This window comes from Carassius auratus, chromosome 41, assembly GCF_003368295.1.
Source record: "Carassius auratus strain Wakin chromosome 41, ASM336829v1, whole genome shotgun sequence".
Lineage (NCBI taxonomy): Eukaryota > Metazoa > Chordata > Actinopteri > Cypriniformes > Cyprinidae > Carassius > Carassius auratus.
The window spans coordinates 1,651,699-1,674,953 of record NC_039283.1 but is presented as its reverse complement, the minus strand read 5'-3'; the positions used below and the strand labels follow the sequence as shown (position 1 = coordinate 1,674,953).

Below are 23,255 nucleotides of genomic sequence, written 5' to 3'. Positions count from 1 at the left end.
TTTTAGATTGCTTCGGAGGTACCGCGGCAGAGTAACCCAGTACCTTTGTGATTCTTCATAGACATTGTAATAATAAAATCTCCATATTCATCGGGAAGGAGGAGGCGGCAACCGGCGCACAATCAAAACATCATTTTAATATTCAAAATAAACACAAAACTGACTGGTGCGCGCAAATAAGAACCAAAACATAAAATAATGGCCCAGGCCTGGTCCTCTCTCATCCTTCATGGTCGTCGCTCCAGTTTTATATCCTTCCATCTCCTACGTGGGACTCGAGACAGGTGGTGGGTCGCAGGTGTAGCTCATCTCCAATCACTACACCTGGCCTCACTCCTTGTTCCCACGTCTCTCGGCCCCGCCCCACTCGTCACATACCCCCATCGCCACTCGCAGGCCGGGGGGTACCCTCGAGACTGCGCTCTACTCCCACCCCACCCCTTCCCTCCGGGGGGGACCGCTCATGGGGACCTGCGGGAACCTGGGGGTAGGCGAGAGAAAAGGAGATGGAAGGAGGAGCGACAGGGACGAGAGAGGTGAGAGAGGAAAAAAAAGAAAAAAAAATCCGGTTCCCAGATGCACTGCTGCTCGGCCCTCCACCAGCTGGGTGATCTCCTACACGGTGCCTTGCGTTGGCACTGGACGGCCCTCGGCGGACGGCACGCCACTCCTCCGCCGCCAGGTGGACGGCGACGGCTCCTCCGGTTTTGGGCAGCCGGCAGGAGTCCCCCGTTCCCTGCTCCTCCGGATTCCTTCACGGAAGCAGCAGGCTCCGGCCCCCTGGCGAACGGCGCCGACTCCTCCGCTCCCTCACGGACGGCAGCCACCCCCCCACATCGCCGGCGGCCGGCAGCGAGCCCGCCAGTCCCCGGCAACTCGCTCCAGCCCACTGCCTCAAGCGTCCATGGCGGCACGCTCTTCGCAAGCTCGAGGGCACCGCGGATTCACCACAGCTGCGAGGGATCTTCAGCAGCGCGTCCCTCCTTCTCTCGGGCGTCGGCACCACTGTAATAATAAAAACTCCATAATCGTCGGGAAGAAGGAGGCGGGAACCGGTGCACAATCAAATGAAACTTTAATAATCTCAAAATAAACACAAAACAGCTCACCAGCCCCTCACGGACGACTGGTGCGCATAAATAAAAAGCAAACACATAAAATATGGCCCAGGCCTGGTCCTCTCTTGTCCTTCACGGTCGTCGCTCCAGTTTTATATCCTTCCATCTCCTACGTGGGACTCGAGACAGGTGGTGGGTCGCAGGTGTAGCTCATCTCCAATCACTACACCTGGCCTCACTCCTTGTTCCCACGTCTCTCGGCCTCGCTACAGACATAAACAGAGAGAAGTAGTTCTGGCTATGATGTTCTTCCGCAAGACGCAAGCAGTTCTGTTTATTAACTGCTAGAGCGTCAAAAGTTCCCTACCGCAGCTTTAACTGACTACTCTCATTTCTAAACATTGCCCTTTACAGCTGCCACTAAAATTATTTTAACAATCTAAAAAGGTTCAAAGAAGCACAATTATATTTGGCAGAGGCGGCTCTTCACATTAGAGCTGAAAACACACAAACTGTACAGTAGACACATGTTTGCTTCCTATCATGTTAGGGATTTTTCATTAACTTCTATTAACGTTTATTTTACTGAGTAATTAAACACAATGTAGGTGATTTCATGTTTTATCTTAGAAAGGAGACATTTGGTCAAAACAATGTAGACTAAACCAGACTCTCATTTTGCTGCTTTGTGTTTGCAGACCTAGAAATGAAGAAGATCATTTCAGTGAAACACACACAAACTCATATTCACTAGCAATATTATGTCAAGATGGACAAATATGTTTCTTAAATATGATGAATCTTGAATCATGTAACATCATCTCCATAACTACTGGTGAGAATAAAAATAAATAATTGAAAAATGACCGTGATGTGTCTCTTGAATTCTCACACTTGAAGCGTCACACTTCCTGCAACACATCTTTGGTTTCTTGTGGGTTTGTGATGGTCGAGTAGACTGCATCATCCTAACAGCAAACAGATGAACAGAACATGTCTTTACATAAAGGCCTTACTGTCACATTTTTTTTTCTATTTCACGCCTACCCTCCTGAAGAGACCAGCTTAGCTCAGCTTCTGATGAAGTTGTTTGACCAAACAAGAAGTTGGTTGAGAAGCTGGTCATTTCAACAGGGCATTATGTACATCTAACTTAGCACAGTGCTACACATAATAACACTTGTTGTGATTCTTACCGTTTTTACATGTCATGTTTACTCCCTAAGGATAAATGTTTTTATATTAGGTTTCATATTTACAGTTGTTTGAAGAGTGCAGTAAAGAGAACCCTCGGCTTCTTTTCTTTTCTCCTTTGGTTTTACTTGAGTTTTTGCTTTCCTTCTAAGAGAAAATGTGATAGAATTATTTATTTAATTATTCCTTATTTAAAAGAATAAATAAGAAAAACATGAACTGATCTGCTGTAATTTATTTTGGCTGCAGTTCACCAGCACTGTGTCATAAGCCTTATCCAGTGACCCTCACCAACGTTACAAAACTCTCCTGACAACTACACACAATGCACAGATGCACCAAATCATTTTTACTTTTTTCTTCATTCTTCTTTCTAATCTAATTTTTTCAGCTGCAGGACAGACTAGAAGGACAGAAGTCTTCCTTCCCACCTAATGCTGGTGTGATTTATCATGATCTTTATGCACGAAGAAATGGATGCAAAAATTTCCTTAAATGATAATTCATAGAATCTGGATTTGTCTCATTTTTGGTGATGTTTGAATCATTGATTCTGTTACTTTCTTATTTAAGCAGCTTTGAAACAATCTCTATTGTATAAAACACTATGAATAAAGATGACTTGACTTGTGGAATAATCAATTAATGTTTCATTCAGATTGAGAGACTGAGAAAATGTCATACCTTCTTATAAGAATCACAGCTGCAGTGATGAAAACAAGAGAGACTAAAAACACCACAATAATCAGAACGGTTGGAGACCCGGTGACATCTGTTGAGGACCAGAAAAAGATACCATTTATTGTCAATTATCTAATTTATCAAATATAAATATGATTGTGTGAATATGAACATTTAAACTATATTAATTATACATAATAATTTGACCAACCTTCAATGTAAATGGTAATTTCTTCAGATACAGTTGTTTTAAAGTTTCTCAAAGAACAAGAGTAATTCCCCGAGTCTTCAGCTGTTATTCTGCTGAAGGTGAGGACGGGCTCTGAGTGTCGAATCAGATCACGATTCTTAAACCACTGAACATCAGCTAAATTACCAGAACAGCTGAGTGTGCACGTCAAATTCAGAGAGTCTCCAACTATTGTGCTTCCATTTTCTCTTGATCTGCTCATGGACACTCTTAAATCTATCAAAACAAACAAAACAAAAATTAACTGGCAGATTTATTTTAAACAAAACAACAAAAGCATCAAGTAATTTTCTAGTTTAGAGTAAATCTTTTATATTTACCGTCTACTAAAATGTTCACTCCAGGTTCACCTGTATATCTGTTCTTATTGGTTATAAATCTGAATTTATACTCTGCAGAATGTGTTTGATCAATATTACTGATCACAAGAGAACAATTTGAGGTGTTGTCTCCAATGTATTGGAAGTTTTTTTGATTATTGTTGAATTCACTATCATAAACATACGGCTCATTCACACACTTGTCATGGTTTGATCTCATTGAACACCACATCACTTGCTGTACTTGATGACCATCTGGATATTCATATCTACAGTTAATAGAAACATTGGATCCCCTCGCAGCACAGACCGGACTCAGAGAAACATAACTCACTCTCCACTGACTGAGAACACCTGAGGAGCACAGAACACTTGATTTATTCAGAGTATCTCTTACTGTAGATAGTTTAATCAGACAGCAAAAATATCTCTTGAGATAATATCGGTTACAGATATCTAAAATAACTATTGTGGCCGTTTTTAATAAATTTACATAATGAATCAATCAGCAATATCAGAGATACAATGGAATCAAAATGTCTGAGATCACATTAAAAAAGCATTAAACCCATTAAATTACATTACAGTACAATAAAGAAAAGCTATGGCTTAAATAAGAGATATTCAAGATTCTGCAATGTCACTAATAAAATGAGAAGATATGCACTCCATATACACCAGATATAAAAAGAAACATCTAAACATCTAACCTTTTCATTAGAAAATATAAATAATACAAAATAACAACATTTTAGTGGCCTCAGATTTGGTCTTCATTTTATATAGGAAATTAATTTTCAGTTTATTATAATTTGATATAAATTAAATCAAATAATTAAAGAAAAATGGTCAACAAACAAAATTTACTAAATACATAAGAAAATATTTTCTTACCAGGCAGAAGAAGCAGAAATATTAGTAGCATTTGTAATTTAGCTTACAGAAGATGTTTTATGCAGACTGTCAGATAAAATGCAAGAGAAAATGAAGAGAAAAGGGAAGTTGCTAGATGCTGATTTACATTTCCTTCCTAATTTCATTAGTACTGATGGTCCGATATAAGAGCCAAAAGGTCTCTAAAGTTTCTTAACATATAATTTCTTTGTAAATGTGTTACATCTGAGATACAATCTAAAAATGGCATCAGTACATCCTATGTTGTGTGAGAAATGTACAGACATTAAACCACTAAAACTTGACAACTGATGTGGTGGAAAAATTCATTTACATTGCTTCTGCATGACCATATATGCATGTGCTGTGTGGACACCGTGAGATGGGCTTAGGGCCTAAGAGTAATGGGCAGCAGGTGGTTCACGGAGCCGTGTGGGTGCAGAAGGGAGACACCTGGGGGAAACAGATGTCTGAGAATGACCTGAGAGGGTCATTGGGCCATAGAATGGGGGGACAATGCCTGAGGATGACCTGGGGGGTCACCTAAGTCCTAAATGTGTGAGAAACAGCCTACAGAGGAGTGTGTTTTGTGTTATCCATGGAAAAGTACAGCTGTTAAAGACTTAGTAACCTTGACACAGCAAGGGGATATAAGGTGGAGGACTGCCCTCCCGTCTAGTCACACTCTGCAGGAACTCAGTGACTATCTGACCTTCTTTGCAAAGAATAAAAGCTTTCTTTTTAATTATAACTGAGAGTTGATTTAATTTTGCCCCAACACTGGTCACCATTCACATAATAGTATCGAAAAGAACAGACATTCTGTTAAATGACTAATTTTATGTTCCACTGACAAAAGTCATGGATTTTCTAAATATGAATATGATTGTGTAGATAGGAAAATGTTGTCATACTTTATTTTAAGGTCCAATTCTCTCTATCAACAAACAATTAACTAAAAGTAAACTCTTAAATTGCTGTTTATTAATAGTTAGTAAGGTAGTTGTTCAGTTTAAGGATTGGGTAGGGATGTAAAATATGGTCATGAAGAATATGTGCTTTAGAAGTACTAATAAACGCCCAATATGTTAATAAAAGGCAACTGGCTAATAGTGAGAATTGGTCTCTATACTAAAATATCCTATACTACCTTAATCAAAACAAACAAAACACCAACCAAAGCATCAACAAGTAATTTTTTTTACAGTGTATCATTTATATTTACCATCTACTAAAATGTTCACTTCAGGATCATCTGTGCCAATTTCTTCAATCTTCTCATTGAACACCATTGCACTTGCTGTACATGTTGCTCATGTGAACATGTGAATCTACAGTCAATAGTGACTCTGGATCACTTCACGGGACAGTGCAGAGGAGGATAACACACACTGATCACTGACAACACCTGGGAGCACAAAACACTTTATTAATTGTATAAAATATCTATTGTAACATTTTAAATGAATGATGCATAATGAAACAAGCAATAACAGAGATACAGTGAGAAAGGTCTGAGAAGACATTCAACATCTCTAGAATGTTTCATTTAATCCTGGAAATAAACAAGGTTTTATGATTAAATAAGTAAATTAAAGTTATGTCATAGAGATGGAAAGATATATTTAAGATTCTGCACTATTTATTTGTCACTAATCAAGCAAATCTGAACACCAGATATAAGCAAAATTTCAGAAAATAAAGTATAATTTATCTGCAGGTTTTACATATATAATGATATAAATGCAATGGGCAAAAGCATCATTAGATTTATTTATGGAATAACAGACATTAATATGCAGAGCACTAGAACCACAATTCCTTTTTTTGTGTGTGTGAAGAAAATATAAAACATATATGATCAGGAAAAAACATGGTTGCATCTTTAATAAGACGTTTGCATTAAAACATATACATATATTTATGTACACAACGAATAGCACAATATTAATGCTAAATCATATCTTCGAACACACATGTTGTGTATGATTATTATCGCTGGATTGAAATATCTGGGATAATTGCGCATTCATGTGTTGGCTTAAAAGGGGATATGTATCGATACTCGAAACCATGATCTGCAGTGCAGCGATTGGCTGGTGGTAAGACGGCAATGTAATGACGTCATAGAATTTAAAATGACACCCGGCAAAAAACTTGACAAATTTCTGGCCTTTTATAAGGAAACAGCCAAGCAAACAAAACTACATAAATGTTATAATAGATACATGAAACAGATAATAGATGCATGTTTTTATTTTATTAGAATTTTTTTCATGATTCCCAATTATTTAGATTCGCAATTTATAATAGTTGAGCAGTCTTTACATTTTTATTTCAATGTAGAAATTATCTATTCATTTCATTTTATATTTGGACAGATTTGTTACGGGACAGCATTAATGAAAGTTTCTTAAGGGTCAATATCATGTTATCTGCATCTCCTGCGCTCCATCAAGCCACTCTTATAATAGCAGTCATCACTCAAAATAATGCACGACTCTATTATCTGTTTAGCATGTGTGTAAGACTCTAATACAATTATGAAGTTATAATTTTATGACAAATCAATATTTCAGTGAGTAAAACTGGCTGTGTCTATAGTAGGCTGTTATGGACTAAACAGCATTTTTATATTATTTTTAAATAATTTTTTAATGAATATTATTTTAAATTATTGTCCATGGATCAGTACGATAATCTTGTAATAAAGTAGCGGTGGTAGCAGACATATTTTGAGTATCAGTTCTGGTTGGAAAGAAGTGATCTAATCCTGTTTATATTAAATAAGCCTGATCCCGAGCAGGTTTAACCTTACTGACCTGTTGCTACTGCCGCGTTTCCACAGCAGGAACTTTACCCAGGAACTAGGGACTTTGGCCTGGTACTTGGCGTGTTTCCACCGCAGGAACCAGGAACTAAATACATTTCTAGGTAAAAAAAAAATGCCCCTTAGAAAGTCCCTGCTGGCGAGGTGGTACTTTTTCAAAGTTCCGGAACTTTCGGGGGCGGGACTTGGGCGCTAAACATGCTGATTCGTTGAGTTCACGCAGCATTTATTCGCATCAACATTTTCCAAATATTACTGTTATTGTGTCATGAAATGTAATTTTAAAAGTATTTCAGGTGAGAATGTAGCTGTTAAAAACTGAAATCTGTGGTTTATTTATAAAGACAGCGCCTATTTAAAAATGTGTTTCGCCGTTCTCGGAGACGGTGAGCTCCACTCGATCAGCGGGAGCTCAGTGATCATCTATCCGACAAGAAGCAGCCTCACCTCGGCTAGACCTGCTGATATGTGCCGCTGGCTGTGATGTCTCTTTAGTGGTTAAACATAAAATATAATTCAGCTGCGGGGTAAATCTAACAGGTTTTCTTTGGTCTGTATTCAATTTATCTATTTTTTTAAATTAAAATAAAAAAGGCAAATTTCTATCATATTTCGTTTCATTGTAATTGCTGCATATACACGTATCCCTGAACGAAGTACATTTCTGCAGCTGTTATTATGCTTAAATGAAAACGAAAGGAGGCAGTGGTATTTGATATCCTATTTCGTTTTATTGTAAATATACAGAGATGAAAATTACAGGATTTGCGTCGTCGCGGACATCACACTCCCGAGTTGAATGCACAAAGTCTGACCTACGGAGGATGCACGTCCAAAATCAGCGTACCTTTTTTTTTTTTTTTTTATCAGCGGTACTTTGTATTGAGAAATGCACGTACTGGTACAAATGTTCCGGGTAATTTCGGCGGAAACGCGGCATATGACAGCAGCTCCGGGATGAGCTTCGAAGGACCAAACGATCCAAGATCACGCCAAATCGTCAACAATCAAATGCAGCTAACGGAGTTAGCGACGTACGAAGAACGGGCCCCTGATCAGACACCCACTGCAGTCACTGATCCTGTTCAAGATGAAAATAAACATAAGTGATCTACCCCAAAACTCAAATTCGAGTCCAGGGGTCCGTTCTTCGTACGTCGCTTATTACATCCGAGATCAAATGACACATCCAAGATGATATCATCGCGCTAATCATGATCCGGCTGATTGGGTTCTTCGAACACACCTGTTGTGTATGATTAGTATCGCTGGATTGAAATATCTGGGATAATTGCGCGTTCATGTGTTGTCTTAAAAGGGGATATGTATCGATACTCGAAACCATGATCTGCAGTGCAGCGATTGGCTGGTGGCAAGACGGCAATGTAATGACATCATTGAATTTAAAATGACACCCGACGAAAAACGTGACAAATTTCTGGCCTTTTATAAGGAAACAGCCAAGCAACCAAAACTACATAAATGTTATAATAGATACATGAAACAGATAATAGATACATGTTTTTATTTTATTAGAATTTTTTTTCATGATTCCCAATTATTTAGATTCGCAATTTATAATAGTTGTGCGGTCTTTACATTTTTATTTCAATGTAGAAATTATCTATTCATTTCATTTTATATTTGGACAGATTTGTTACGTGACAGCATTAATGAAAGTTTCTTAAGGGTCAATATCATGTTATCTGCATCTCCTGCGCTCCATCAAGCCCCTCTTATAATAGCAGTCATCACTCAAAATAATGCACGACTCTATTATCTGTTTAGCATGTGTGTAAGACTCTAATACAATTATGAAGTTATAATTTTATGACAAATCAATATTTCAGTGAGTAAAACTGACTGTCTATTAGGCTGTTATGGACTAAACAGCATGTTTATATTATTTTAAAATATTTTTTCAATGATTATTATTTTAAATTATTGTCCCTGGATCAGTACGATACTCTTGTAATAAAGTAGCGGTGGTAGCAGACATATTTTGAGTATCAGTTCTGGTTGAAAAGAAGTGATCTAATCCTTTTTACATTAAATAAGTCTGCTCCCGAGCAGGTTTAAGCTTACGGACCTGTTGCTATGACAGCAGCTGCAGGATGAGCTTCGAAGAACCCAATGATCTAAGAATCGTCAACATTCAAATCCAGCTGAGTAAGCGAAGTACGAAGAACAGGCCCCAGGGCCTTGTTTTTAATGTATTATGTGAGCTATTCTGTGTTTTCTTAAAGGAACAGTTCCACCAAAAATATATCTGTCATTAACCCAAAATGTGTCATTATTTACCCAGGTGTCATTCGCCAAATTTTTTGTCTTCATTTCTTTTGTGGAATACCAAAGAGGATAGTTTAAATAATCTTCATATTGTATTTCCCTGTAATGAATGTGGATGGGTACTGGTGGTGTTAAACTCTTAAATGAAAAAAAAAAAAAAAAATCACCATAGGAATGATCTACTCTTGTGCTATTTGTTTTCTGATCACTAAATACAGACATGTTATGTTATGGAATGCAATGACATGCCACTAAAGTCATGAATCTCTGCTTTCTTTTTTATAATCATCATTGGTTCCTCTGGAATTAATGCAGTGTCCCTGCTTGAGGACACATTAAAATAACTTTGTGTTGTAGTGAATTAAATGCATATATTATTGTCTTAAACTTCCTATCCTTCACTTCCTTCCAGCTGTCAGGAATCTTTATCAGCTCGTGTCATGTTAGTTTATCAGATCCTTTCCCGACAAACTAGGCCAAAGGGGGAATAGCAGGTTCAGGTTGTTTATGTTTTGGGTGGTAATTATTGACAGTGCTGAATGCAAACAAAATTACAATACTAAGATAGTTTAGTGAGTCAGGAGTTCAAGATAAAGAAGAAATAATTATGATTTTTGCACAATTTATACATCACTATTCAAAAAAGAAAAATGTAAAGTCCATCTATACCAAATGTTAGATTTGTTTATTTGTTATTTGTATTGTACTGATAGTCTTGTTAATGCCCAGAAAGACCAGAACACATTTTTGCTTCGTTTCTTTTGATCATTCATATAAATTTTCCATTTTCTCAGTTCATACTGAAGAACTACGGTGAAGATCCTGACCATTATAATGAGCAGTTGAAGAAACTGGAGCAATTGAGACAGGTAAATATTACTGTGCATTCAAGGCACACTTTTAGTCATCATGTCACATGTCTTCCCTGAAAATCACACTTAACATTTCTATCACCATGCGCTACCAGTTAAGCAACCCATAGACGTCTATGTTCATGCATGTCTTCATTATCTTCATTGTCTTGTCTTTCTAGAGTGCTGTGAATGTCACACGAGACTTTGAAGGCTGCAGCACCTTAAGGAAGTACTTCGGACAACTGCACTATCTTCAGAGTCGTGTGCCGTTGGGATTGGGGCAGGAAGCTGCTACAGTCATGCCCACAAATATTGGCACCCTTGGCAAATATGATTAAAAAAGGCTGTGAAAATTCATTTGCATTGTTTAATCCTTTTGATTTTTTATTTAAAAAATTCACAAGAATGTAACCTTTCATTGGATAATACGAATTTAAAACGGAGGGGAAATATCATTATGAAATTAATGTTTTTCTCAAATACTTGTTGGACACAATTATTGGCACCCCTAGAAATTCTTAGGAGTAAAATATCTCTGACGTATATTCCCATTCATATTCACAATTCTGAGCACTCCTGCATGATTATAAACATGAAATCATACAGCTCTGGCTTCCTGTTTCACAGAAATATAAAGTGGAGGGAAAACAAGGCCCAAATGCCCTTAATCATCCACCACAATCAGAAAAACCAAAGAATATATTTCTGATGTGCAGCAAAAGATGATTGAGCTTCACAAAGTGGTTAAGTGGCTTTAAGAAAAGAGCTAGAGCAGTGACAATTCCCATTTCCACCATCAGGACAATAATTAAGAATTTCCAATCAACAGAAAATGTTAGAAAACTGCCTGGAAGAGGTCGTGTGTCTATATCATCCTAATGCATGGTGAGAAGGTCAGTTTGAGTGGCTAAAGACTCTCCAAGGGTCACAGCTGGAGAATTGCAGAAAATAGTTGAGTTTCTGGTTCAGAAAACATTTTAAAAAATTGTCAAACAGAACCTACATCACAGGTTGTTTGGGAGGGTTTCAAGAAGAATTATCCTAGCTCATCCAAAAACAAACTAAAGCATATTCAGTTATCAGACAAGACTGGAACTTCAAATGGGACTGGCTTCTATGATCAGATGAACCTAAAAATGAGCTTTTTAGCAGTAAACACTCAAGATGGGTTTGGTGAACACAGAGAAAAAAAGTACCCCATGTGTACAATGAAATATACAACTGTATTTTTGATGTTGTGGGCCTATATTTCTGCTGGAGGTCCTGGACATGTTTAGACACATGGCATCATGGATTCTATTAAATACCAACAGATAAAAAAAAAAATCAAACATTGACAGACTCTGTTAGAATCTTATAATGGGCCATGTTTGGATCATTCAACCGTACAATAATCCAAACACAAACCTCAAAAACAACACCGAAATGGGTCACTGAGCTCAAAACCAAGCTTCTGGTATAGCCATTCCAGTCCTCTGACCTGAACCCTAGAGAAAATGAGAGGAGTTAACTGAAGAGAAGAAGCTGGGAATCTGAAGGGTCTGGAGTGATTCTGGATGAAGGAATGGTCTCTGATCTCTTGTCAGGTGTTCTCTAACCTCATCAGGCATTATAGGAGACAGTTTTGAGCTGTTAAACTGGCAAATGGAGGTTTAAAAAAATAATTCAATAAAAGGGTTTCCTTAACTGTGGCCAATGTGTATTAGAGAAAAACATTTATTTCATAATGATATTTCCCCCCCATTTTAAACTCTTATTATCCAATGAAAGTATACGTTTTTGTGAATTTTTCAAATAAAACATCAAAAGGATTAACAATGCAGATTAATTTTCACAGCCTTATTTGATCATATTTGCCAAGGGTGCCAATATTTGTGGGCATGACAGTATGCCTATTTCCTGGTGAGGGCAACCCAGCCGTCATATTTCACTCTCATATACTGCTTTTTGTTGACTTTTAGTCTTTCCCTTAAACTAATCTTGTTTAATAATAGAGATATTTTCTGGGAAGAAAGTGACCCACGAGGACATCTGCTAAGAGCAGGCCTGCATCCTTTATAATTTGGGTGAGCTAGTACTAGACTGATACATATTATTCCTCTAGTCAATGACTGCATTGTCTGTGATTAAAATAACTACAGTGTTGTTGAGAGGAGGGTATTGTTCAGAATCTGTATAAACCAATTCCAGCCCAACTATAAAGCATTCAAGCAAATGCTAAAGTAGTGGCTTTTTGGAAAGACCTGCTATGGGACCCACAGGAGGTGAGCCCTACGGTTGGGGCGAATCCTGAATAGAAATTAATTTGTCTGAGCTAATAAAGCCCAGTGAGAAGCCAGCTGGAGGAAAGGTGTACGGCAGTCTCATTTGGCTCTCACAAAGAAACAAAGGAGTTCATAGCACTTTAACAGCCACTGAAGCAGTAGCACAAAACACACACCCAGCAGGATTTTAAGGCTGAGAGAAGACTAAGGAAGAAGAACTGGTGTATAAGTGTGCTGTGGAGAGAAAGGAACAGGAAGTGCGGTGGTATCCTGAAGGTGGGCATTCAGGTTTGGTGCCAGCACTCTGCATGTGACAGGTCAGAGTCTGGAAACAGCTGAGATGGGCTAACAAGCAGAAAGCTCAGGACTAAAGGAACAGTAACCCGTAGTGTGACATCACTCGCCTGTGGGCAGCTTAAGTGTGGACCTCTTCCTAATTCGTCTTCATTTCCACCAGCATCTCTCCAGCTTTCAGTTCCAGCTCGTCTGATATGAGTTTCACAGTGTGTTGACATACCAACATTGTAACTGGCTCTTCTCCAGGCAGTTTGCTTGTGTATTTGAACCCAATTATAAACCCACAGACCAAAAATCATAGAAATCAATGTGAAGACAATAAGATTGCAGAAAAATACACCCGATCAAGACAGAGCTCTACTGTTTAAGATCTATAATACACATAAAACTATCCATAAGAAATCCCATTCTTCTTAATGGTAGTTGCTAAAATGGCCCAACAAACTGAATTTTACTCTATTACTTGCACAAAACTACGACTTCTGAAGACTTAAAATACAGAATTGTCATCTGTTATGACATTTTTATGGTGCTTTGCATTCCTGTTCATTTGAATTGCATGGACAAGAGTGGCTACTTTGCCTTTTGAGCTCTACTGAAAGAACAAAATATTATTGGTAAGGAATGATATGAGGATGAGTAAATAACTATGGTTAGTTTAGTTTTTTTTCGCTGGACTTTTACTTCAAAAAAATATCATGGTTCATTACACAAAAAATAATAATTTCATAGTTTTTATTTTTATGTATTAAATTGAGCAAAAGTGACAGAAAAGACATTTACAAAATCTTTGTTACAAAGGTTTTCTATTTCAAATAAATGCGGTTGTTTTTAGCTGTAGGGTATATTCATCAAAGAATCCTGGAAATGTGTCACAGCTTCTACAAAAATATTCACTGTTTTCAGCATTGAATGATTTTTTTTAAGGACCATGTGACACTGAAGACTGCAGTAAATGCTGCAGAAAATTCAGCTTTGCCATCACAGGAATAAAGGGTTATTAAAATAAAAATGCAAATAAATGAACTGTAATATTTCACAATATTACTGCTTTTACTGTGTTTTTGGTCAAATAAATCTAACCACACATAAAATGCAGCTTTCAAAAATAAAAAAAATAAATGTTGACGTGAACCGCAAATATTGCTCTAAAAGCATAATAAAGAGTTTGATCTTACACCGTTTGTGATCATAAGGAATAACAGATAGTTTGATAGTAACATGCAGGGTTCCTCAACTATCTAATAATACAGAAAATAAGACAGACTGGTTGCTAGTTACAAAGACAAATGCTGCTCCCAAGTGGCTGGAGGAAGTAGTTAATTTGGAAGAGAGAGATAAATGAAATATTGCCAGAATTTGAATCATTTCAACAAAACCTAAATGTGCACAAGAATATTTCCTCACCTGCAGAAGATGTGTCTGAAATCATCATTACAACTCAAATCCTACACAGAAAAAAAATATACTAGTAAAATTAAATGGTAATTTAATAATATCTGCAAATCTGAGAATTTTTAAAAACAAAATAATGATGCTATCACATTGACTTTTTAATTGGACATTTTATGCATAATCGTAAGACTTGCAGTAAGCTTCAAAGCTTATATTTTCAAAAGTAGACCAACAGACTTATACAGTTTGGGCACATAATTAGGCCGTGTGTGTGTGTGTGTGTGTGTGTGTGTGTTACAATCTGTGATATTTTTTCACTTCAGTTGAGAGATATTCTAATTCAAGACGGTTTGTAATAGCATATTCTTTCTTAAACCCATTAATTACCCTGCCTTGACTAATTTTATAACACTACAGTAAATGCATGGTGACCACTAGTGTGGAGACGTCTCTACTAAACTTAACTAACCAATACAGGGTTAAATGTAGTCGTCTGAGCAGGTCCTCTGGAAGCAGACTGCATGGGAATCACTGCTGTAAAGGACATTGGTGGTGTCAAATATTAAAAGGACTTACAGTTTCTCAGCTGTTACTGTCTTTGTGTCTTGAACGAGGTAAACAGTGGCGAAGCTGCCCTTCCCGAGTCTCTGCTGGATGATGTATCTGTTAGCTATCAGACTGCTCTGCTCAGGATGGCATTGTGCTTGTCCTGGACGCTCACGAAACCTGGACATCTTTCAGTCAGGAACCAGAGCAGCCGACTACAAAGAGATAAAGATGAGAAAATGTCAACAGATGCTCTCTTCTGACCTTATTTCTTTTGGTAATTTTTTTTTTTTTTTTTTTGTGATTTGGTATTTTAAATTCGTGAATTGAAACTAAAAGTATACATAAACAAAAATTATTTTGAAATTGATTTACAAGAATAATTTATCAAAAATTTTCAGCTCAGTTAGTACTTTTAGCGATGCGTAATAAATGAGCTCATTAAAAGGACCAAACAAATTAATTCAATGTGCTCGATCTGTTTTATGCAACAAATTATTGCAGCTGATGATAGATGTTTTTAACCTCACCTGTGCGTCGGAAGTTCGTTCGAACACAAGCGCTCAACTTCCTTGTGTTAATTGGTTGTCATGGGAACAGTGCAGTGGAATTTTTCTCCTTTAGATGGCGCTAATGTGCAGCGTAGACTGTCAACCAAGTACAGTTTTACCTTTATGGATATTAATCTTGATCATTTATAAAATAAAATAATGGGATCACGTAGGCTTAGACAGAAAATAATAATAATTTTAAAAAATCACAAAATCTTTATTATGCTTATTTGTTCTATAACAATACTTGCATATTCATTACATTCCTTACAATTAAAATGTATTTAGAAGCAAAACATCACAAAACTGCATGTCCTTAAGTGTCAAATTTCCATTTGTTAAAACCCATTTACATTCCCCCAGAATGTTTCTTATAATTCAATTAATTTATTAACACAACTATAGTTTTAACGTTTTTTTTTTTTTTGTTCTAAGTGCCGTTTTTTTCCTTTTTGTATCAAGCAATGCTTAAAAGAAAAAAATATATATATAATAACAAAAAATATAAAATATAAAGTCACAAAAACTTTAGTAGGCTTATTTGTTCTATAACAATAGTTGCAAATTCATTACATTCCCTGCAACTAAAAATGTATTTAAAAGCAAAACAACACAAAACTGCATGTCCTTAAAGCTGCAGTAGGTAACTTTTGTAAAAATATTTTTTACATATTTGTTAAACTTGTCATTATGTCCTGACAGTAGAATATGAGACAGATAATCTGTGAAAAAATCAAGCTCCTCTGGCTCCTCCCAGTGGTCCTATTGCCATTTGCAGTTGCAGACCGCTCCCGGTAAGAAACAACCAATCAGAGCTGCGGTCCGTAACTTTGTTTGTGTTCAAAATGTAGAAAAATGTTAATAATAAGCGAGTACACCATTAATTCATTTTCTAAACTGTGTTTTTAGCTTGTCCTGAATCACTAGGGTGCACCTATAATAAGTGTTTATATTCGGACTATTTTAGATTGCTTCGGGGTACCGTGGCGGAGTAATAATAATATAATAATTGCTTACATTTATATAGCGCTTTTCTAGGCACTCAAAGCGCTTTACATAGACAGGGGGTATCTCCTCATCCACCACCAGTGTGCAGCATCCACCTGGATGATGCGACGGCAGCCATATTGCGCCAGAATGCCTACCACACAAAAGCTTACTGGTGGAGAGGAGACAGCGTGATGAAGCCAATCAGCAGATATGGGGATTGTTAGGAGGCCATGATGGTCAGAGGCCAATGGGCGAATTTAGCCAGGATGCCGAGGTCACACCTCTACTCTTTCCAAAAGACATCCTGGGATTTTTAATGACCACAGAGAGTCAGGACCTCGGTTTAACGTCTCATCCGAAGGACGGTGCTCGTTGACAGTATAGTGTCCCCATCACTACACTGGGGCACTAGGACCCACACAGACCACAGGGTGAGCACCCCCTGCTGGCCTCACTAGCACCTCTTCCAGCAGCAACCTAGTTTTCTCAGGAGGTCTCCCATCCAGGTACTGACCAGGCTCAGCCCTGCTTAGCTTCAGTGGGCAACCGGTCTTGGGCTCCAGGGTGATATGGCTGCCAGCAAGTAACCCAGTACCTTTGTGATTCTTCATAGACATAAACAGAGAGAAGTAGTTCCGGCTACGATGTTCTTCCGCAAGATGCAAGCAGTTCTGTTTATTAAAGGGGGGGTGAAATGCTCGTTTTCACTCAATATCCTGTTAATCTTGAGTACCTATAGAGTAGTACTGCATCCTTCATAACTCCAAAAAGTCTTTAGTTTTATTATATTTATAAGAGAAAGATAGTCTGTACCGATTTTTCCCGGAAAAACACGACCGGCTGGAGGCGTGACATGTGGGCGGAGCTAAAGAATCACAAGCGCGAGTAGGCTTTTGCGTTGAGAGCGTTTGGAAGTTGTTGCATTACCTTGAGGAAAAAAACATCCAAAACAAACTGTGGCTAACAGTCAGATTCAGTGTATATTTATGATCCAGAATCAGATCCAGAGGCTGAAATTTAACAAGAGCAGCATCAGCAACGACGTCTCTATGTGGTATGTACTGAAACTGTATATATTTGCTTAGCGGTTTTGGAAAATGACTAAGTTCCACATTATGTCGTTTTTTTTTTTTTTTTTTTTTTTTTAAAGCTGTACATGTGGAAAGTGCAGTTTGATGACAACATCGCATGTTGTTTACTTGATGTGCTAACGCACTGATAGCTAAGTTAACAAAACACACGATCGTGACCCTTTTTCGTTGGGACTGCATTATCCTTAAGAAATAAACGATGTGCAAATCTGGCGTCAAACTGGGCCTTGTTTGTAAAACAAGCATCTTCGAAATGCAGGGAACAAACAAAAACACTTGCACAACTCCGTTGATGCTCTGTTAAAATAAACTCCATCCACTGGTCCCTTAATGCTGTTTTTTTTTTTTTTTTGTAATCTGTGCAGGGTTGTCTTACCCTGGCAACCAAAAGCACAATACTTTTGTGACATTTCGCGACGCTCTCGCTCTGATCAGTGAATGTCTGTTATGCTCTCAGTGCTGTGCTATACAGGAGCGCGCACTCTTCCAGGAGAAGTGCCCTAGGACCCATATAAGGAAATTCCGCTCCATCTAACATCACACAGAGCCATACTCGAAAAAAAACTATTTTTGGAACAGAAATACTCCTTTCAAACGTACAAATTAATTTTTGAAACTTTGTCCATGTTTAGCATGGGAATCTAACTCTTTAACAGTGTAAAAAACTCAGTATGCATGAAATAGCATTTCACCCCCCCTTTAACCGCTAGAGCGTCAAAAGTTACCTACCGCAGCTTTAAGTGTCAAATTTAACAAAATTTGTTATAGCCTATTTACATTTCCCCCAGAATGTTTCTTATAATTTAATGCATTTATTAACATATGAGTTCTAACTGCCATTCTTATGTATCTTTTTTTACTGTTCTTGCAATGATTACAATGTCAAATGCCAACACAGATGCCAAAAAATGCTTTTATCAATCTAGTTCAAATGAAGCACATTTATATTTGTATAGGAGAAGTAACCACAGAATTCATCTAAAATTTTTTGAGCTAAAACATGCACGCACACCCACACACACACACACAAAGGCACGTTTCATTTTATGTCACGACAAAGCTGTATCTTAACTTCTGAAAGTATGATTAACCATTCATCACTGCGCTGTAGATGGTTGAATCATCCTCCTGCTCTGTGTTTGAAGACCTAGAAATAAAGAAGATCATTACAGTGAAATACCCATACTCATTTAATATCAATATTACGTCAAGATATATAAATGTGATGTCAAATTGTGTTGTTTTTTCATCATCTCCATTACAGTATATTTGACCACAGTTCTGTGTCTTGAATACTCACACTTGAAGCAGTTCTTTGGGTTTAATGGTGACAGATGAATATTGCACTTCATCTTCCTGCTGTACATCCTCAGCTCCTCGTAGGTTTTTGTTAGCCTGACAGCAAACAGATGATGAAGAACATTTAACAGACGTACTGTATGACTGTCGTCTTTTAATCTATGTAATGGTTACCCTGCTGAAAAAAACAGCTTACCTCAGCATACCCAGTGTGGTTTTTCTGATGAAGCTGGTTGACCAAACAACACTTGTTGCTTAAGTTGGTTAAGTATCCATCATGTGTACACACACACACACACACACATATATATATATATATATATATATATATATATATATATATATACATGCTTGATACATACATACATACATAAATGCATATTATATGTTACAAATTGTATATTATATGTTACAAATATATTTACGGTTGTTTGAGGTTGAATCGTGCTGTAAAGAGAATCCTTGACTTCTCTTTCTTCCGCTTGTTTTTCTTTCATTATTGCTTTCCTTCTAAGAGTAAATGTAACAGATATGCATTATAAATAGCACAGTTTAGCATCAAAATATTTTCAGGAAAGGGGGTTGATTCTGTGAAAATATTAAAAAAATATTGCTTATTTCATTATTAATTTAATTAAATACTGTACATGTGGGCAAAAGTTATAGAAAAATGGATAAGGTCTTGGCAGAGAATTACCAGAACATTATCAATTAAGTTTAAAGTTATTTCCTTAAACCTTAAAATATAATAACAAATATGCATTATAAATACACTGTTTAGCTGATGCATCAAACATATTTTGATGCATATTTGCTTGATGCAACACTTAAATATAACACATTACAGTTTATTTTGGGTCGATGCAGTTTGGCAACTTTGTGTCATAAGCCTTAACCTCTGACCCTCATCAACATTATTACAAAACTATCCTGAAAATATAATCAATGATCAATATAAACAAATGCACAATCAGACCTTATTTTGTGTGTGCCGTTTAGTTTCAACTAACGGTGAAATAGATTTATAATATATTGGTGTGTGTAAGTACAAACAAATCAAAATGTCGTACCTTCTCATAAGAATCACAGCTGCAGTGATGAAAACAAGTGAGAATAAAAACACCACAATAATCAGAACGGTTGGAGACGCGACGACATCTGTTGAGGAGAACAAAAAGATGTTGTCATTTATGCACATCTCTCATTTACCAAATGTAAATATGATTTTGTGAATATGAACATTTAAACTATATTAATTATATGTAATAAGTTTGACCAACCTTCAATGTAAATGGTAATTTCTTCAGATACAGTTGTTTTATAGTTTCTCAAAGAACAAGAGTAATTCCCCGAGTCTTCAGCTGTTACTCTGGTGAAGGTGAGGACGGGCTCTGAGTGTCGAATCAGATCACGATTCTTAAACCACTGAACATCAGCTAAATTACCAGAACAGCTGAGTGTGCACGTCAAATTCAGAGAGTCTCCAACTATTGTGCTTCCATTTTCTCTTGACCTGCTCATGGACACTCTTAAATCTATAAAAATAAAAATTTAACTGGGAGATTTATTTTAATAAAAACAAACAAAACAACAAAAGCATCAGGAGTAAATCTTTTATATTTACCGTCTACTAAAATGTTCACTCCAGGTTCACCTGTCCATTCGTCCCTGTCAGTTATAAATCTGAATTTATACTCTCCAGAATATGTTTGATCAATATTACTGATCAAAAGAGAACAATTTGAGGTTTTGTCTCCAATGTATTGGAAGTTTTTTTGATTATTGTTGAATTCACTATCATAAACATTCGGCTCATTCGCACAGTTGCCATTGTTTGAACTCACTGAACACCACCGCACTCGCTGTACTTGCTGATCATCTGGATATTCATATCTACAGTTAATAGAAACATTGGATCCCCTCGCAGCACAGACCCGACTCAGAGAAACATAACTCACACTCCAATCATTACTGAGAACACCTGAGGAGCACATAACACTTGATTTATTCAGAGTATCTCTTACTGTAGATAGTTTAATCAGATCTCTTCAGACAACATCTGTTACAGATATCTAAAATATCTAGTATGCCAGTTTTAAGAAATGTTTTAAATAATGAATCAATCAGCAATATCAGAGTACAGTGAAGTCCACAAGTCTGAGACCACATAAAAACATTTAAACAGTAAAAAAAAAAAAAGTACAGTAAAGAAAAGCTATGGCTTAAATGAATAAGGGATATTCAAGATTCTGCAATGTCACTAATCAAATGAGAAGATCAGAACTCCATATACACCAGATATTAAAAAAACATCCAACCTATGCATTATAAAATAAAAAGAATTTTAGTGGCCTCACATTTGGTCTTCATTTTATATAGTCATTTAATTTTCATTTTATTATATTTTATATGAATTAAATGTAATTTTTTAATTAAAGAAAAATTGTCAACCAACAAAATGTATAAAATACATAAGAAAATATTTTCTTACCAGGCAGAAGCAGAAGAAATATTTGCAGCATTGTAATTCACTGTTTCAGTTATTTAGCTCACAGAAGATGTTTTGTGCAGAGTGTCAGACAACATGCAAGAGAAAATGAAGAAAAGAAGAAGTTGCTATGACGAATGCTGATTTCGATTTCCTTCCTAATATTAGCACTGATGGTCCGATATAAGAACCAAAAAGTGCAAGAAAGAATGAAACATCTCTGAAGTTTCTTAAGATTATTTCCCCAGATGTAAAACATGCTCCAAAGCTTTAAAGAAAATGTAATTTTTGACACAATATAGTCAAGGTATTACTTCTTTGTAAATGTTTTACACCTGAGATTCAATCCAAAATATCATCAGTGCCTCTTGTTATGTTGTGTGAGAAATGAACAGAGACATTAAAATTATTATTCAGTAAAAATCTTACTTCACAACTGTGCTCACCATTCACATAATATTATTGAAAAGAACAGACATTATGCTAAAAATGGCAAATTTTAAGTTTCACTGACAAACGTCATGGATTTTGAAAGGCATTTATTCAAGCAAAAGAGTTGTAAAGAAATAATAATTAATTAATTAATTAATTCCTCTGATGTTGTGAGTCCATTTAACTAGTCATACAGTATATCACATATCTGAACCTATTTGTTTCTTTGGTCCCTCACTAACCTAAACACTGCTATATTATATTACAGGTTGCAGAAGCACACAACTGGAGTCACAATGACTGCTTGTTTTCTGTTCATAATTACAGTTGGCTCCTCTGCAGTGTCCCTTCCTGAGGATATATAAAAATTTACTTTGTGTGGTAATTGAATGGTTTTGTTATGCACTCTCTGATAAAAAGGTACAAATGCTGTCGCGGTACTTTTCCCAAAGGTAGCCTACTTTGTCACGGCGCGGTAGGGACGGCGCCGTGGAAAGAACAAGGTCAGGGTCCAGATGCGGGGAAGATTCACTTTAATAAGAACGAAACAAAAAGGCCAAAACGGAAAAAACAAAACAGAAACGAATCACAGGGAACAAGCCAAAATGCAAGCACGAGTAACATACGTAATTAAAATTGACATTACAATAATCCAGGCAGGCAGAGAGGTGAGAGTGTGGAGAATATGTGACAGCTGTGCGGAGTGAAGTTAATGGGTCGGGGAGAATGGAAGTGGCGCCCTCTGGTGGTGAGAGGGAGAAACACCGGGGACTCATGACATACTTTTGTACCTTTTAGGTACTAAAATGTAAACTTTAAGTATCTTTAAGGTAAAAGCAGTTTTTGTACCTATTTTTATGAAATTGTGGCAAAAGAGATCAGAACACTACTTTGCTTTGTTTAGTTTTATCACCACTGCATCAATCTGAATCTGAATATTTTAATCCTGAAAATAAACAAAGTTTGAGGTTTTAAAAAAATGTAAAGCATAGAAAAGTCATGACATAAAATAAAATAAATATTTAATATTTTAGTTTTTTATTATTATTTTTTAGCTTTTTTGCTTGTTTGGATGGTGCTAATATGTATTGCTGACTGTCAACTAAAACATTTTATTTTCAGTCAGGTTCTGAATATCAGTGGAATCAGTCGGTGCATTATGAGATCAAATTATAAAGTCTTTAAAGATAAAATAATTATTTCAAACACTTCAAAATATCACAAAACATTTATTATTCATATTTGGTCTGTAACGCTGCATAGCTGCAAGTTTATTAAATTCGTACAAAATAAAAACAAACAAAAAATGTATTATAAAAGCAAAACATACAAAACTTTATGTGCTACAGCAGTGGTTCTTAACATTTTTTGGGGTCAGCACCCCCTACCCATTATCCAGGTCCCTCGTCAGCCCCATCACATAAAATGTAGTTTAACTTTTCACCCTAAATATTAAAGCTGATTATTATGTTGTGTTAATGAGGACTATTACTATATTTACAGTAGGCTATACCATTCAAATGTTTTGGGTC

The 23,255-nt window shown here is 36.6% G+C and overlaps 4 protein-coding genes across 8 annotated transcripts in view; all 4 read right to left on the bottom strand.

Annotated features, from left to right (window-relative positions):
• Positions 1–15,085, bottom strand: part of LOC113059526 (NIMA-related kinase 11) — an 85,962-nt gene extending 70,877 nt beyond the window's left edge. For both annotated transcript variants that reach the window (XM_026228064.1, XM_026228067.1), the window contains exon 1: positions 14,903–15,085. In XM_026228064.1, coding sequence (XP_026083849.1) covers positions 14,903–15,060 — 158 coding nt within the window. In that variant the 5' untranslated portion in view covers positions 15,061–15,085. The remainder of the gene's footprint in view (positions 1–14,902) is intronic.
• LOC113059477 (collagen alpha-6(VI) chain-like) overlaps positions 1–23,255 on the bottom strand; it is a 1,020,620-nt gene that overhangs the window by 855,473 nt on the left and 141,892 nt on the right.
• LOC113059556 (uncharacterized) lies at positions 1,308–15,026 on the bottom strand. Of its 3 annotated transcripts, XM_026228119.1 has the most exons (9): positions 14,903–15,026; positions 14,339–14,379; positions 5,623–5,805; positions 3,504–3,857; positions 3,145–3,399; positions 2,937–3,024; positions 2,318–2,399; positions 1,926–2,026; positions 1,308–1,758 (listed from the first exon to the last, which is right to left on the bottom strand). In XM_026228119.1, the coding sequence occupies exons 3-8, from the start codon at positions 5,687–5,689 to the stop codon at positions 1,961–1,963; spliced, it is 912 nt and encodes a 303-aa protein (XP_026083904.1). In that variant the 5' UTR covers positions 5,690–5,805; positions 14,339–14,379; positions 14,903–15,026; the 3' UTR covers positions 1,308–1,758; positions 1,926–1,960. The 3 variants fall into 3 exon arrangements, with proteins under 3 accessions (XP_026083904.1, XP_026083903.1, XP_026083905.1); XM_026228118.1 differs by having other exon boundaries at positions 1,667–2,026; XM_026228120.1 differs by having other exon boundaries at positions 1,667–2,026; positions 2,318–2,396.
• LOC113059551 (uncharacterized) lies at positions 15,026–21,376 on the bottom strand. 2 transcript variants are annotated; one of them, XM_026228108.1, is made up of 9 exons: positions 21,295–21,376; positions 20,428–20,784; positions 20,084–20,338; positions 19,874–19,961; positions 19,229–19,313; positions 19,000–19,032; positions 18,805–18,899; positions 18,596–18,651; positions 15,026–15,087 (listed from the first exon to the last, which is right to left on the bottom strand). In XM_026228108.1, the coding sequence occupies exons 1-9, from the start codon at positions 21,323–21,325 to the stop codon at positions 15,068–15,070; spliced, it is 1,020 nt and encodes a 339-aa protein (XP_026083893.1). In that variant the 5' UTR covers positions 21,326–21,376; the 3' UTR covers positions 15,026–15,067. The 2 variants fall into 2 exon arrangements, with proteins under 2 accessions (XP_026083893.1, XP_026083894.1); XM_026228109.1 differs by lacking the exons at positions 15,026–15,087; positions 18,596–18,651 and having other exon boundaries at positions 18,819–18,899; positions 19,000–19,057.